Source organism: Heloderma suspectum, chromosome 1 (genome assembly GCF_057233095.1).
Source record: "Heloderma suspectum isolate Gila_16-S chromosome 1, 16-S_ref, whole genome shotgun sequence".
Lineage (NCBI taxonomy): Eukaryota > Metazoa > Chordata > Lepidosauria > Squamata > Helodermatidae > Heloderma > Heloderma suspectum.
This window is the reverse complement of record NC_139458.1, coordinates 387779660-387796579: the sequence shown is the minus strand read 5'-3', so window position 1 is coordinate 387796579 and position 16920 is coordinate 387779660. Positions and strand designations below refer to the sequence as shown.

The following is a 16920-nucleotide window of genomic DNA, read 5'->3' as shown; positions in this document are numbered from 1 at the left end:
AGCTAAGTGCCATCAGTATGCTGATGACACACAGCTCTATCTCCCTGTGACATCTGAATCAGGAGAGGCTGTGCAAGTCCTGGACCAGTGCCTGAACTCAGTAATGGGCTGGATGAGGGCCAATAAACAAACTGAATCCTGGCAAGATGGAAGCCCTGTGGATAAGTGGGTTTGGGAGATAGGCTCATTGCCTGTTCTGGATGGGGTTGCGCTCCCTCTGAAAGATCCATAGTTTGGGGGTCCTCCTAGATCCATCATTGTCTCTGGAAGCCCAAGTGGCCGTGGTGGCTCAGAGTGCCTTTTACCAGCTTTGGCTGGTTCGCCAACTGTGGCCTGTCCTGGACAGGGATAGATTGGCCACAGTGGTACAGGTGCTAGTAACCTCAAGACTGCATTACTGCAAGACACTCTATGTGTGGCTGCCCTTAAGGCTTCTCTGGAAGCTGGAGCTAGTGCAGAACGCAGCAGCTTGGCTGTTGTTGGGAGCTGCCCCTGTTCAGCATGTAACTCCTTTGCTGAGGGAACTGCTTTGGCTGCCTATTTGCTACCGGACCAGATTTAAGGTGTTAGTACTAGTGTACAAAGCCCTAAACAACTTGAGACTGGGATACCTGAGAAAACACCTTCTCCCTTACCAACCTGCCCTGTCACTAAGGTCATCCGAGGGCTTGCTCCTGGTGGTTCCACATGGACCTATGGCCCGACTGGAGCCCACCCAGAGAAGAGCCTTCAGTGTGGCAGCCCCCTTTCTTTGGAATTCCCTGCCTCTGGAGGTCAGGCAGGAACCAACACTGTGCTGTTTCCGGCACCTCCTGAAAACAGCACTGTTCCAGGAATCATTCCTTACATGACTAGCCACGGTTTTTACTGGCATTTTGTTTTTAATAATTTTAACGTGGTGTTTAATCTTTTGTCTTTTTTTACTGTTATACTTGATGTATTTACCGCTCTGGAATGTTTTTGGATGGGAGCGGTATACAAATGTTGTATCAATCAGTCAATCTCTGTGATACAGGTGCGTGCTCTCTCTCTCTCTCTCTCACACACACACACACACTCACTCACTCACTCACTCACTCAGACGGAGCAAAGCAAGCAGATCACTCAGTAGAGACCAAAGCAAAGGCTGGTTAGATGCTGTTAGATCCAAAGGCTGGTTACACTGTTCCAGGAGGCATTCCTTAATTGACCAGTCACGGTTTCTATTGCTATTCTGTTTTTAAAATAGCACACTTTTAATCTGGTGTTTTAAATCTTTTTTTATCCTTTTACTGTTTTATCTCTTGTGTTCACTGCTCTGAAATCTGTTCTAGATATGGAGTAGTATACAGATATTGTAAATAAATAAATTACATTGCACCAGCGGGACCCACCGCTAGCGCGGGGGTGGGAAGTGAGTGCTAAATGAGTGGAAACACTTGTTTCTGGATGCGGATGGCTCAGTAGAGCTCCCTTCTGTGAACTCTGCTGAACTGCCCTGTTCTGGAAACTAGTGTTTCCACACGCTTCTGATTGCTTTAAAAACCACTAGCTCCTGTTGCATTAGCAGTGGGTCCTGCAGGCGCACAGGCAGCATAGGATACTGGTCATGAAATACAAAGTGGTAATAAAAGCAATCATGAAACAGATAAAACTAGCAGTGGGGCATAGTAAAATCAGCAGCTGGGTTAAAACAGTGTGAAGATCTAAAAACAGCTCCCAAATTTAAAAAAGAAGAAATAATTAGGTCTTCATGCTGTTAGATTGGAGCTGTTATGGATTGTACTGTTAGAAAAGTAACTTACATTTAGATTTTTGTATTTATGTTCCCCCCCCACACACAACTATAAATATATTGCGGGGTTGCCTCCCTATTATGCTCTAGAGAAGAACCCTTCAAATTTTTTTAGATGTGGGATCAGAGGCACTGTTGGAGACAGACATCTGGACTAGATAGAGATTTGATGTGATTCAGCAAGTCCATTCTTAAGTTTGGGAAACTTTGCAATACATGGTATCATCCGCTTCATTTCTTGGACTAACCTTTGAGTAATGCTGTGTCTGTACCAATCTTTCAAATAGTTACAATAATTAGCTTCTTCCTATGGAAGTTTTCCAAAGCTAAGCAGAGCACAATAGATGCAACCCAGAGGCTCCTGGCTGGCATGTTTATGTTGGGCAGGTTTCTTTCACTGAATGTGACTGTTTGGGAAAAGAAAAGAGAGGAAAGCGCTGGGTTTTAACCAAAATAAGCTTTAACATGAATATTGGAGCCACATTCAATGGTCCAGTTGCTTTGGAAAGCTTGGATTCCTCCCCGTGAGATCATGATATTATTGTTATCGTTCTATCTGGGGGAGGCCCACTTTACATGCAAGGCTCTTTGAAGTCTCATTCAAGAAAAATACTGTGTTTGTAAAGCATCGACTTTATTGCAGCCTAAGCCAATCCACCGTCAAATAGCCACTCATGATTTGCAAGCCCTGACATAAGCATTTGGCGGGAGCAAGTCAATGACGAAATCACTTTTCGATTGAATTTTTAACAATTGCTGGTTAATACTGTCAAGAGCTGCAACACTTGCAGCTGCCTCTGCAGCATAACCAAAAGTTTAAAAAGCCAGGGTGGAGGGGATGTGATGCCACTGACCCCAGTTTGCTGGTTTTTTCTGACCTTACTGGAGCACTTAAAGGGCTCCTCTGGGGAGAACAAGGAGAAAACGCCAAGTCTTGAGAAGCCCCAGTGGGAACAATCAAGCAGAACACACTGCCATTGTGGCCGCTTCAGTAACTGCATTGACAGCCTCAGCCTCAGCAATGTTCCCAGCCAGAGCAGGTGTCTGAACTAGAATAGAGAACACCATCTGGGTCTATTAATGTGGAGGCAAGGACCATACCAACACTCCCTACAACAGGGGTGCAGAACCTCAGGCCTGGGGTCCAAGTCTGGCCCTCATGGCCACACCCTTTCCCTTCACTATTACAGTGGTGCTGGTCCTTCCTCTCTGGCAGGTACCAGAGAGTAGCACTGGGAGAGGAGGTGTCGGACCCGTGGCCGCTCACGTGTGGGGTGCCACAGGGTTCCATCCTCTCCCCGGTGCTATTTAACATCTATGTGAAGCCGCTGGGGGCTATCATCAGGAGGTTTGGGGTGCGGTGTCATCAATATGCGGATGACACGCAGCTCTACCTCTCATTCAAATCTTCACCAGGGTTGGCCATGGAATCCCTGTCTAAATGTCTGGAGACGGTGAGCGGCTGGATGGGGAGGAATAAGCTGAAACAGAACCCTGACAAGACCGAGGTACTTTTGGTGGGAGACAAGAGGAGGTTGGGAGATGTTGACCTTGTGTTGAATGGGGTACAGCTACCCTTGAAAGACCAGGTCCGCAGTCTGGGGGTCATTTTAGACTCCCAGCTGTCCATGGAGGCTCAGGTGTCAGCTGTGGGCCGGACAGCATTGTACCAACTCCATCTGATATGGCAGCTGCACCCTTACCTTCCCGACCATCTGCTCTGATCGGTAGTACATGCCCTGGTCTCCTCTCGTCGAGACTACTGTAATGCGCTCTACGTGGGGTTACCCTTGAAGATGGTTCGGAAGCTGCAGCTGGTACAGAACGTGGTGGCTCTCCTGATTAAAGGCAGCCACCAGCGTGATCACATCATTCCTGTGCTGAAGGAGTTGCACTGGTTACCAGTTGTTTTCCGGGCCAAATTCAAGGTGTTGGTTTTGACCTTTAAAATCCTATGTGATTCTGGCCCAGCCTATCTTAAGGAGCGCCTCCAGCAACACCAGACAGGCCGCTTAACAAGATCAGCCTTGGATGGCCTTCTCTCTATCCCATCAGCCAGGACAGCTAGGCTGGTGAGGACAAGGGAGAGGGCCTTCTCTGTGGTGGCCCCCACTCTGTGGAACTCCCTCCCTAGGGAACTCCGCCATGCCCCCTCTTTAATGATCTTCCGCCACACAGTGAAAACTTGATTATTCAGGCAGGCATTTGGGGTGGGTTAGGGTATTTTTAAATAATGTTTTAATGTATAATTTTACTGTTTTAAATTGTACCATTGTACATCGCCCAGAGTGGCCGGGTGACCGGCCAGATGGGCAATTAAGAAATTTAATAAATTAATTAATAAATTCACTCTGCCCCTTTCCCTGACCACCAGTCATTTGGTGGTTTCCTGGCTTTTGTGCAGTTTCCCTACCTATATTAAAAGGTTGAAATGTCTCTCCTAAGGCTTAGTGACTGGCAGTAAGAGCTTTGAGCTAAGATAGGCTGATATTTTTTGGTATTTTGGCCCTGCCTCTTTTGCCTTTGTCCCCACCCACCATGAATGCGGCCCCTGAGAGCTTCTCTGAAATAGAATCCAGCCCTCAGGCTGAAAGAGGTTCAGTACCCTTGCCCTAGAGGTAGCGGTAGCTCAGAAGCAGGCAGACTCTGGTGAGAAGAGTCAGGCTCAGTGTAGTGTGAGGGGATGCCTCACTGATGCCCCCCCCCCCGGGGGGGAGTCATGGACTGTTCAGGAGTATCATCACACCAGACAGTTGTATGCATTTCCTGTGTTGGAGATGCAATATGGGGTACTACTGTTACACAGAAACTGGTATAAAACAGTTCCCTTGTAAAATTTCCCCTAAAGGTAGGGGCATATTACAATAGATTACACACATACACTATTATTTTCCCCTGAATCATGACCGATCAGTGAGTGATAAAATTTCTTAGGAGGGAACTATGCATTTTGATAAATATAGGCTGTTGAGGAGAACAGCAGCCCTTTGCCAAGTTCTCCCTGCATTCTTTGTATAATGTATAGTAACATTTACCCATGTTCTGATATCATCATGCTGCTCCATGTTATTGGATGCAGCTAATGGGGTGGGGAAGTAAACAGTGATGATGCCTATGGGCACTGATAACTTTTTGAAAGTAGAGTTGTTATTGTTCTCCAGAAGGCACCTTGGGGTTTAAGTTTATGGAAGCATGTTTCCTTTCCCATGTCTAAGCACAAAAACATCTATTCTATTTTGAAATCTATTTTGAAACACTCTTTCGGAAGTGTATGAGAGTGAAAAACATTGGTTGGAATCACCAACACAAGAAATTTGGAAGAAGGCTGCCAGCAATGAGTGCTAAACTAAAATAAGCGACACTTGTTATTTGTTTTAAGAATGTTTAGCCTGCCCAGTTCCATGTCCTAGACATGGCTTATAAGTTTTGTTGCTGAAAGAAATGTGCTGAAATCTAAATCATCAGAATAGCCACCAGAAACCCATAATTAAAATATTCCCCCTTAGAGAATTCCTTGCAAAAAGCATAGGTGCAGAAGACCAGTACTCTTGTCTCATTTCGCTACATGTCACTTCTGTCCATCAGTTTTCCAATACCGATGTTCACACATTTCTTCTACCTGTGTGCTTCTGACTGTCGTAACTTCAGCTGTGCACTCTATAGGCAGGTTGATAACTTTGATTCCATTTACTTGGGGAAAGGGAGGCAGTGAAATTGTGAAGCAGCCAGCTTCCAATATTGTAAAGTAGCCAGGTTTAGCTTCAGCTAAAAGAGATTAGCAGGTGAACATAAGAAAGGTTTCTACATGAATGGGTTGCATGGGAATTTGACTTGGTGCAAAATTCACCACCCTCCCTATCAACCACTATAAAAAAAGTTAAAAGCTGGGGAGGCTGTGATACAGAAAAGGGGCATGGCCATGATCATTGAGTAGTGTGTTGTTTGATTTCTGCACAGACCAGCTATATGAAATCTTTGATCTGTAGAGGAACTACAAGGTGTAGTATGGACTGCATCAACTCCATGTATGATTTTCTGTTGCAGCTTCTGCAAATACCTGTCAGTCTGTGCTCACCTAGAGTCAGTTTTTTTCCCCCATTATCTAGGATGTTCTCTAATTATGGAATGGCTCTTGGCAGCATCTCTCTACAGAGCTAGAAACAATATATATGGATGGTATAGCAAGAATGGCCACAGTATAATCCTGACCAACTCACCTGCATACTGCTTTCAAAGGATTTATACTGTGTCTATGACTGTTTCACTAAAATGACAAATAACTAGCAGCCACTTAAGTGATGGAGTGCCGAATTTCATTCAGAGAGTAGGTCCAAAAAATGTTCCACTGATGCTGTTAATATTATAGAGGATAACCCTACTAGTCATGGTGGCTATATAGTACCTCCACTGTATCATGGGCAGTATGCTAGTTGCTGGAAACACATGCAAGAAGGTGCTGTCGTGCTCATGCCCTGCTTGTAGGCTTCCCATGGGCCTTTGGTTGGTCACTGTGCGAACAGAACTGTAAGACTAGATAGATCTGATCCAGCATGGCTGTCTTATACAACATTTGGGAATTGGTAACATAACAGTTTGCCTTTCCAGTCCACTGCAATAGTATCTGCTGAAATATGCTTCAGCCCTGCAAAAGCTCAAACTACAATCCTTTTGTTGGACAACCGTTGAGCAGGATGTTCTCCTGTGCAAGCTCCCTTGAAATGAAGAGGAGCTGTGTAAGAACATGGATGGAATCCATCCCAGAGGTATTAAATATTTACTTGGAAATCATGTTAAAATTCCATTTCCACCCTTTTTTTAGGGCAAAACTTTATTGTCATTGTTGCTGGAGCAAATTTGCTTCTGAATTCTGACGACCTAAAGAGGGCTGCTCACGTCATCTCTGAAGCCAAAGTAATGGTCTGCCAACTTGAAGTAACCCCGGCTATTTCTCTGGAAGCCCTGAAAATGGCGCACACCAGTGGAGGTAACCTTAACAATGTGGCTGTACTGTTGGTTCACTCTTTTCATATGTTTGCATCCTTTCAAGGCAGCAGTGCTTCAGAACTTTTTTTCCCCCCAAAAAAACAGTGGGGTAAAGAAGGGTGACTGGAATTTAGCAGCTAGAGAGCTGGGAATGATTTGGCTGGGCAAGCTCAGCTGTGATTTTGCTGGATTGGCATGGGCAAGTTTGTACCTTGGCCACAATTCCCCATTGGGAAAGTGGTCATTAACAATCACTTGCTCACCCTTGGGAACTTAAGGAGAGCCCTGTTGGATCTGTCCATCTAGTCCAGCATTCTGCTTCCCACACTGGCCAACCGGAAGCCCACAGCACGGCTGTAAGGCAATCGGCCTCTTCCACTCTTGTTCCCCAGGAATTAGTATTCAGAGTCCTATTGCCTCTGAACCTGGAGGTGTGTGCGTGTGTATGGGATGATATTTATGAATCGCTTACATTGAAAGAAATTGCTAAGCAATGTACAAAAACATGGTAGAAGTTTATAATTAAATACTGTATATTATTACTGTATATAGAAGACAACATTACCTTCCTGGGAAGACTTATTGGAAAAAGTATGTTTTCAGTCAGTGCCAAAAACTCAAGACAGCTTGGTGCCTGTCCAATTTGTAGTAGCAGGTACTTCCAGAGAGTAGGCAGTACTAAAGGACCAGTACCGCTGCAATCTTGAGCTCCATCAAGAGGGTATATCCAGATAAGCACAGCAGCTAAACAGGCAGAGACAGACGGACCCTCTACCACCTATCTAGTTAACATTTTTTATCCTGCTTTCCCTTCAAGTTGCTCAGAGCAGTGTATGTAGTTTCCCTTTTTCCTTTTATCCTTGCAAGGCTAGTTCAAGAGACAGTGACTGTGGCCCAGTGTCGCCCAGATAGTTTTGTGGCTGAGTGAGGCTTTGAACCTGGATCTCCCAAGATTCTAGCCAGCATACCAGCCTTCCCCACCCTGGTGCTCTCCAGTTATTTTTTACTACAGTTCCCAGCATTCCTGACCAATTGGCCATGCTGGCTGGAGCTGATGGGAATCCAAAATGTATGGAGGGCATAAGGTTGGGGAAGACCATACACTACACCATCCTGGCCTTCATATGTGTTAGTAGGTTTGGCCTATCAGTAGTTATTTCTTTACCATTTATTCTAAAATATTTTTTTCTGCTCAAAGGACTCCAAAGAAGCAGCACAGGGATTGGCCCTGTTGACATCTGGCCTACGGAGGTTAGCATGCTGGTCAGTTGCACCAGCACTGCTCTAGCAGGAGAAGTCTGAAGATTGAAAGCATGCTTTCAGAAAAAGATGTTGTTTCTTTATACTTTTATCCAGTTAGTGTTATCATTGGCCAAGCTCCTGGTCAAAAACTACCTTAGCAGAACAAAACATCAGACCATCTGATGTAGTGTATCCTGCTCCACAGCAGCTTCTACACTGTACTATGATAGAGCTGATGACACCCAGCTCTATTCATGGGGGATAAGGCCATCAATGGCTACTAGTCATGGTGGCTGTATGCCCCCTCTAGCATCTGAGGAAGTATGTCTCTGTGTACCAGTTGCTGGAGAACATGAGCAGGATGGTGCTATTGCGCTCGTGTCTTACTTGTGGGTTTTCCACAGGCAGCTGGTTGGCCACTCTGTGAACAGAATGCTGGACTAGATAGACTGTTAGTCTGATCCAGCAGGGCTCTTCTTGCGTTCTTGATCTTTGTTACAGTTGAAAACCTTGAATGTTTCCTGGGTTCGATAATAGGTTGGGTGAGGGGGAACAAGCTGAGGTTAAACCCAGACAAGATGGTGCTGTTGGTCAGTAGAAAGCCTGGCTTGGGGATTGTGTACAACCTGTTCTGGAAGGAGTTGGGAGTACTTCTTAATCCTATGCTCTCTCTGGAACTTCAGGTGGTGGCAGTGGCGGGGAGTGCATTTGCACAATTATGCTTGGTGCTTCAGCTGCAATCCTTCCTGAGTCAGTCTGACTTGGCAACAATTATCCATGCCTTTGTTACATCACACTTAGACTACTGCAATGTGCTCAATGTGGAGCTACTCCTTAAAGAGTATCTGGATGCTTCAGTTGGTGCAAAATGCATCAGCTAGGCTGCTAACTGGTGCACAGTATCAGGACCATGTTACATCTGTCTTGAAAGACCTGTACTAGTTTCCATTGCTTTCTGGGCTCAGTTCAAGGTGCTGGTTTTCACCTATAAAGCCTGAAACAGCTTAGGACCTGGCTATCTAAGGGACTGCCTGTGTCATGATGAACTTGCCTGGTTATTCAGATCTGCAGGAGAGGCCCTCTTGCAGGCACCGTTACTCACAGAGGGTTGTTTGTCAGGCACACATGAAAGCCCACACAAGGCTTTCTCCTGTGTCGCTCCCAAACTGTGGAACACACTCCCCCAGAACTTCGATTGGCCCCCAGTTGTGTGGCTTTTAGAAAGGATGTGAAGACACATCTGTCTTATTGATTTAGCCTGTTAAAATTACGTAGACATTTTTATTATTTTAAATTGTTGTGCACTGCACCGATGGCTTTTTTGCAAAGAAGGAGGTATATAAATGATGATGATGATGATAATACATTTGCTAGCCTATAAATGCTACAAGACCCTTGTGTTTGTTGCAACAGACTAACACAGTTTCCCCTCTGGAGGTTGCTTCCTCCTACAGTCTGCAGTCGACATATACCACAAGTACCTAAGACATTTACTTAGAAGATATTTATTTCAGTGGTGCACATTTCCAAGTAAGCGTACGTAGAGTACAGCGGCAGTCTCATGCATCTGATGAAGTGGACTCTGGTCCATGGAAGCTTATGCAGTAATAAATGTGTTAGTCTTTAAGGGACTACAAGATCCTTTGCTTCTTTTTTTTATAGGACAAAAGAAGAATTAATAAATGCTTTGTCATTTCATGCAAGTGTTAAACCCCCCAAACCCAAATCCCATTGGCTGAGCAAGAATGGCATTGGCAGCTTAGCGCAAGAGACTGCCTCATCAAGAGATAGGAACCACCCTAGGAACCTGTTCCGTTTTTTGTCAAGGTGAAACCCAGACTCCAAAGCTCTGATCGCCTTTGCCCTAGATGACAGGCAAAACATGTTGCCCAGCTGCAGCGTGTTAGTGGCACTTCCTTTCCTTTAGTCTGCAGACTCCTCATGTTTAATGCAGTAGTTTATGTTCGGAAGCACACTAGACTATTGTGTTTAACAGATGAACGCCCAGATGCCACACTCAGAAGAAAGAGGGAAGTGAAGAAACGGAAGCGTGTGGTTGTAAGCCCTCTTGTTCCCATTCACTTGCATTGATTTTATAGGCTCCAAATTGACAGGATCACACTTGCCAATGTGTCATTGTCCTACTACTAGTCATTAAAGATCCCCACAGCAACTTTTCTGTGAGTGTAGTACTGGTCTCTGTTTGGACTGGTATGATGCCAAGGGAGGTTGTTAAATCCAGAATAACAATGTGACTGTTACACTTTGACTCCAACACTTCTATTCTTGTTCACTTGTACCACTTGAATGTAAAACAGCTGAGGATACACAGTTACAGGCCCTGGCTTCTCTTTAGTTTTTAAAGAGAGGTATTACTTCACCCAGCATTCTGCATACAATAATTCTAGGCCAGGACTCAGCAAACTGGTGCCCTCCAGACAGCTTGGGCTACCATCCAGTAGGAGAATTCCGCATGAATTTTAAATGGGATTGAATTCTGACAAATCTGGTCCGCGGAATCCTCCTCAGAACGGAGCGGCCCGGTTGACCCGGACCGGAGCTCACACAGACCCTTTTTTTTTTTGGTCCGCTGAACGGCAGATTTTACGAAAATAATTACAAAAAGAAATCCATAAATCAGAAATGGAGGAAGAAGAATGCGACCGACTTTACCCTTTTTACGAGGCATTTTCCCTGTGATCCGAGGCTTTCTTTCGCTGGGTCTGGGTCTTGAACTTCACAGAAATCCTCCATCTTTTCTGTTTATTGTCTTTGGAGGTGAGGTGAGGTCAGGTGAGGTTAGATCAGGTCAGGTGAGGTGAGGTCAGGACAGGTCCAATGAGGTCAGGTGAGCAGAAGTTATGTAGGGAATCTCCGCGAAGGGCTTTACCTTTTTTGTGAAAATAAACATGCATTTTCCCTATGACCTGAGGCTTATGGAGACTGATGCTGGGTGCGCAGAAAGGATTTTTCGGTGGTACTTACGGAATTATTTACGTAAGTTCGGGGAGCTGAAAAAAACCCGGGGGAATCCGGGGCATGCAGATGGCAGAATGGGATGGCCCTCGGCTCTGCGGAATCCTCACGGAGCAGAATCGCTCCGCGCAGATTCCGGGGATCGCCTCCCCCTGCCCTCCGGATTCCCCGCCGGGATGGATGGTGGGGAATCCGAACATCCCCACTGTCCAAGGGCATTGTGGAGAGGGGATGGCTGCCCTTAGTGGGCAGTGGGGACAGCCATTCCTCCCACCCCCAACGATGTGACAGGAAAGATAGCACTTTGTGACATGGCATCCTCCCAGAACGGCATTGTGAGGAGGTAAATGGTCTCAGATTGTGTGAGAAGAGTGAGTGCCTGAGGAGCCCGTCACCACCTTGCCAGCCTGAGGTCATGTTGCCTCTGTTCCCAGACTCTGTATATTCCAGCCCAGAAGTCATAGTGAACCTATAATCCCCCCAACACCAGCAGAACCAACAGGTGCTGAAGAAGGCAAGCCCATTTAACCCCAAGAGGCTGTTCCCAATGGCGATGGAGCTGACTACCCAGACTGTGTCTTAGCCCTATTTAAGCCTTAGTCTAGGATTATCTGTTTCTGTTTGTAATTGAGCCTCTAGCCGAGGGGTGGAGCACCTCTTTCACCCTGGATTCCAGTTTGGAGTAGCCCAGGGGCTACATTCCAGTTGTGGGTGGGCAGAAGTGGATACACCTGGAAAAAAAACCCACCCACTCCCCAAATTCTATTATTACCAATTTGTAGTAAGAAGCAGGAGTAGACATGAGCTGCATGTTTACTCACAAATAAGGACAAGCTTCTCTGTGTCTTCTCAGAAGTAAGGAGGACTGAATCACTCAGCAGCACTTTCAGATAGCCTCCCAAATATCAAGCTTCTGCACGTCTGCTCAGAAGTAAAAAAAAAGGCAAGTCTCTGCAAAACAAGTCTCAGAAGGAAGCAGGAGTGAATCATTCAACAGCTTCCTTCCCTGGCCCCTCTGCCCTGCAGGGAAGAGCTCTTATCTCCAGTCAGCAGCTGATTGGAGATAAGTGCTTTTCCCTGCTAAGCACTGAGAAAGGGGGCCTTTTTCAGAGTCTAGCTTGAACTCTGCCTGGAGCTATCTAGAGTCTTGCCTGGAACTAAAACTCTCGCCTAGAATCTCCTTCTTGGGCTTGAACCACTCTATCTGATCACACCCTGGAACAGAACAGCATCATGAAATTGACAGATTGGCTCCATACTGATTGTCTTAGGACTGGTTTTATGATGTGGTAAATCAACAAACACAGGGGGAAACGATGATGAGGTGGAGAAATGTCCTTACTTGTTTTTGGTTTTTTGTATAGTTTTTTTTAAGGCTCTGGCCACAGATCTACAGTTCCATTACCATCCTGCCCTATATTTACCAACTTCAGTTTATATGCTTTGAACCCCTGGTTCCCAATATGAAACTAATTTCATGGCTGCTGATAGTACAGGCCGCCCATTATGTAATAAGAATTTTGATATAAAGAAATGATCACTAGTCAGAACTTCCGAACTCTTGCATAATGGGCAGTATCCAATACCACCATTGCGCTGCCACTGTTTCCGTTGCACCAATGGGACCCACCGCTAGTGCAACAGGAAGCTAGTGCTACCTAAAGCAACTCCAGAGACGAGTGGAAATGCTTGTTTCTGGAACATGACAGTTCAGTAGAGCTTCCTTCTGTGAGATCTGCCCTGTTCGGGAAATGAGTGCCATTAGCCACCTTCAGTGCCATTTTTTGGTAGAAAGGCAGGGTACAAATAAAATAAATAAATGAGCATTTTGACTGTTTCTGTTTGCTTGAGGATCTGGTGGGTCCTGCTAGTGCACAGGCTGCATTGGATACCGCCTCTAGTTTAGTTTAGGCATCCAAACACAATGTGATCTTAGCAAAATAAATAGCATTTGTGAATACACAACACATTTGGAAAAGATTATCCTACTCTTATATATATAATTCAAAGTTGGGAGTTAGCTGGTCATCCCTTTTTGACTGCCTTCTCATTGACCGATTCTCATGAAACACACTTCACTGGAAAGCTCTTGAGACATGGATTCCATGAATAACAATGGTTTTCACTATATTTCAAAGTTGGGAGTTTATTTATGTCCATAACGCTTTTTTAAGAATTAGGCTATCTTTTATAACAATGTACTATAAAGATCTATTTTTAATATCAAAAAATATCAAGTATAATTAAACAAACATAATTAATTGCAAATTGGAGCAAAATGAAATATGAACACCAAAAAAGTCTCTATACAGCTGTATAAACACAGGTGCAGGCCAAAGTACAATGATATGCCAGTAACATATGGCCTGTAAACAAATCATGAAGTGATTAAGAGACACCTACAATTAAAAGTAACCCAGTTAAAGTTTAGTTATTGCTCAGAAAAGAGGTCTCTAGCTGTTAAATTTAACAAAATAATGCATACAGGTCTCTGCACACCTTTATAAACACAGGTGTAGGCCAAAGTACAATGACAGTAACCTGCAGGCAAACTGTGAGTCTAAGTGCACCTCGCACCACTGCACTAATTCTACCCCTCCAGCCCCTAGAGAAGAAGCTTTGGGCCCCCTTCTGGATGCTGCTGTGCCTGCCTCAGCAAGCCAACATATGCAGGCAACCCATCTGCCTTTTGACGACAGTAAAGCTCTGGCCAGCCTTGCATCGGTCAGTATCTTAAACCAGCCCAGGTGTGGGAGGCAGACTGCGCCTGTCAGCATGTGTCCTGCAACCGATATCGACAGCTTTGATATCAGCAATCATATCAAGGTTTGCGAACGCTGTGACACCTTGCTTTTCAGTGGCGAATTGTCAACTCTTTGCTGCCATAGTGGAAAGGTTTCTCTGCCTGTTGCCTGGCCTAGTATGCATGCTTATGAAGGGTGGCTGTACAGTTCTCAATCGATTCAAGTTGCCATTCAAACTGGATGAGACTTTGGCTTCATCAATCAAACCTGACAGCGCTGTTGGATCTTTTCCTACATCTGCTGGCATTGTCATCTGGAATGAAGTGTCAGTGGCTAACTGCTTTGCTGTTGACTGTGTAGACAGGCTGCTGAAGGAGCTCGTGAGCAATGACACCACATTCGGTGGCAAGGCTATTGAGTTTGGCGGTGACTTTAGGCAGACCTTGCGTGTTACCCACATGGCATCCATGCATCCATCATTGGCAAGTTAGTCAAGAAATCCAGTGCCTGGAACAGTCACCAAATTCCAGCTTACTCGCAACATGTACATCCTGGGGAGTGAATCTTAATTTGTTGCCTACCTTCTGACTGTTGCTAATGGTACCGCGGAAGACTTCCCAGCTGTTGGAGAAGACATGATCAAGATTGCAGACTCATGCATTCTTAACAAGGACATTGTCACTGCTGTATATGGGACTGACTTTAGTGTGGCAGCTGTACATTCTAATGCAGGCAAGGTTATTCTGAGTCCCAAGAATGAGCACTGTGACTACATCAACCAGATGGTTTTGGACAGAATGGGAGGTGACGGAAGGACCTACTTGAGCCCAGACGAAGTCCCTGGCGATAATGCCAGGCTCAGTGTGCAATACGCTTCGGAGTTCCTAAACACTTTCAACCCAAGTGGTTTGCCCACCAAGCAAGTTGACTCTGAAGAAGGGCTCTGTGGTCATCCTCCTAAGGAGCCTGGATGTGACTCAGGGTCTTATCAGTGGCACAAGGTTCATCATGCTTTCCATGCACAACTACTGTCTGCATCAGGAAACTCTCACTGGACAGGCTAAGGGCAAGCAGATCTTCCTGCCAAGGATTAGCCTTGCACCTTCTGACTCATCTCTCCCCTTCCAATTCAAGTGTCACCAGGTCCCCTTTCATCTGGGCTTTGCTATTAGCATCAACAAGAGCCAGGGACAGACTGTGGACCAAGTTGGCATCTATCTGCCTAAACCTGTCTTCTGTCATGGACTATTCTACATTGCTATGAGTTGTGTGCGCTCATTGGCAAACCTCAAGATTCAAGTCATCGATGGACTGGAACAAGGACGTAACAGTGGCCACCCTGGAATTTACACCAAGAACATTGTATTTAAGGAAGTTTTGTAAACATAAAAGATGTAACACTTTGAATGTTTCAATAAATGCAGTCAGTTAAGTTAAACCTTTTGTTGGATTTGATTTTTCTCCACAAACTCTGTTTGCGGGTAACCAGCTACTTATTAGATATTTAAATATGGGGTTCGGAGCCAGTTGTTGGGCACATATGCTTTATCCACTTATTTATTTGGGTTGTACCTTGCCTTTCTACCAAGAAAAATGGCTCTCAAGACAGCTATAATATCTCACTAAGCTAACCAGATTCAGTGTCAATGGGCATAGTACTAGCCTAATTACTGAATATGTTGGAAAGCATTCATAGTTCAAGTAATCATAGAGCATCCCTGGGCAATAGCCCAAGGCTTCCCCCTTCCCCAGTTTCATCATCACTTTAAGGTCTCATCCACTGAGTTTGTCATTCTTTTGCTGTTTTACAGCAGGTAAAGCAGTAGCTCCATCTGCTTATGTTACCAAAATAATAATAGAATGCACTTCAGTGCCTTACAGTGCTGTTCTGTTAACTCTAAACACTTCGCATTCACTGTCTGCTGAGGTGTTAATCAATACAGAGGAGGCGTTAATGGCTACTAAATAGGAATTGCATTGCAAAAGGGGAAACAACAAGAGCAGCCGAAATGGATTTCTTTGAATGAAGAGAATGTCCAGCTGTATCTGTCAGGGGCAAGTTTTTAATATTTTAAAGCTGAGGCCGGGATCCTGCAGCCAGCATGCTGCCCTCAGCCTAATTTCATGTAGTCTTGCAGTGCTGCAAACTCCACCCAGTTTTGGCTCTGGCTCCATCCAGCATCAGCTGTAGTCCCTAGTTGACTTTTCCCATGGGTCAACAACAGCCTGTCATGGGAAAAAGGATCCCCACCCTCTCACTGCTTTAAAGGTCCCCTCGAGATGAAGGTTGCAGGTGTGTGGGGTGTGCGTGTGTGGCAAATCAAGCTCTGTCTATTATGTTCTTAATGTGGAAGGATGATCCACATGATAAAACACAGAATGTTAATGTTTTGTGCTTGGTTCTTTCACCAAATTCCATTAGCCAAGTGAATTTCCATGCATATCTAAGTTTAAGTCAACAGTGGCAAACTGCCTTGTGATTCTTAGATGGAATAACTTCAAGAAATAATAAATTAATATTAATTGAACTTTCTGTTTTCTGAATTCAGTGGAGCCTTCATTTTGCTAATTAATATTCCTAACGTTTTGGTCTTTGATGACAGAGGCATGATTATCAACTCCAGGCTATAATATTCTTGTGAAATTATTAACTGAACCATTGTTATTACGATCCAGAGTTGCACTCTGTTTTGCAACATCAGAAAATGGGATATTATGCTGCAGTTTTGTGTGTCTGCAACTAATTTGTACATGCGGGGGGGGGTGTGGTGGAGAGCTGAAAATGCCTTAGCCATAACAACACAGTGTTTGCTGGGTTCTGGCCAAATTTCATATTCAAGCATTACATGCCATTGACTTAGACAACATTTTCCATTCTCTTACAGTGAAGACTTTATTTAATCCAGCTCCAGCTCTTGCTGACCTAGATCCACAATTTTATACCCATTCTGATATCATCTGTTGCAACGAAAGTGAGGTAAATACAGATGTCATTATGGTGACTTGGCTCATTTTGGAGAGATAAAACTGAAAATAATGTCAGCTTTCTGCATTAGAATGCAAGTAATCAGTTCAGATTCTGAAAATGCTGTCTTGCACAGGGCTGATTTTACTTGGTCTGGATAGCACTTGAAAGAGAACTGATAAGTCCCCCAAAGGTCTTTGCCTCCACCTCAGTGCTTGTAGTGACTTACCTATCTT

General features: G+C 44.8%; 1 protein-coding gene across 4 annotated transcripts in view; it reads left to right on the top strand.

Annotated features, from left to right (window-relative positions):
• Positions 1 to 16920, top strand: part of RBKS (ribokinase) — an 83730-nt gene that overhangs the window by 36163 nt on the left and 30647 nt on the right. For 2 of the 4 annotated variants that reach the window (XM_084828574.1, XM_084828577.1), the window contains exons 5-6: positions 6594 to 6758; positions 16605 to 16696. In XM_084828574.1, the coding sequence (XP_084684700.1) occupies positions 6594 to 6758; positions 16605 to 16696 (257 nt within the window). The remainder of the gene's footprint in view (positions 1 to 6593; positions 6759 to 16604; positions 16697 to 16920) is intronic. The other 2 variants (XM_084828576.1, XM_084828575.1) reach the window with 2 other exon arrangements.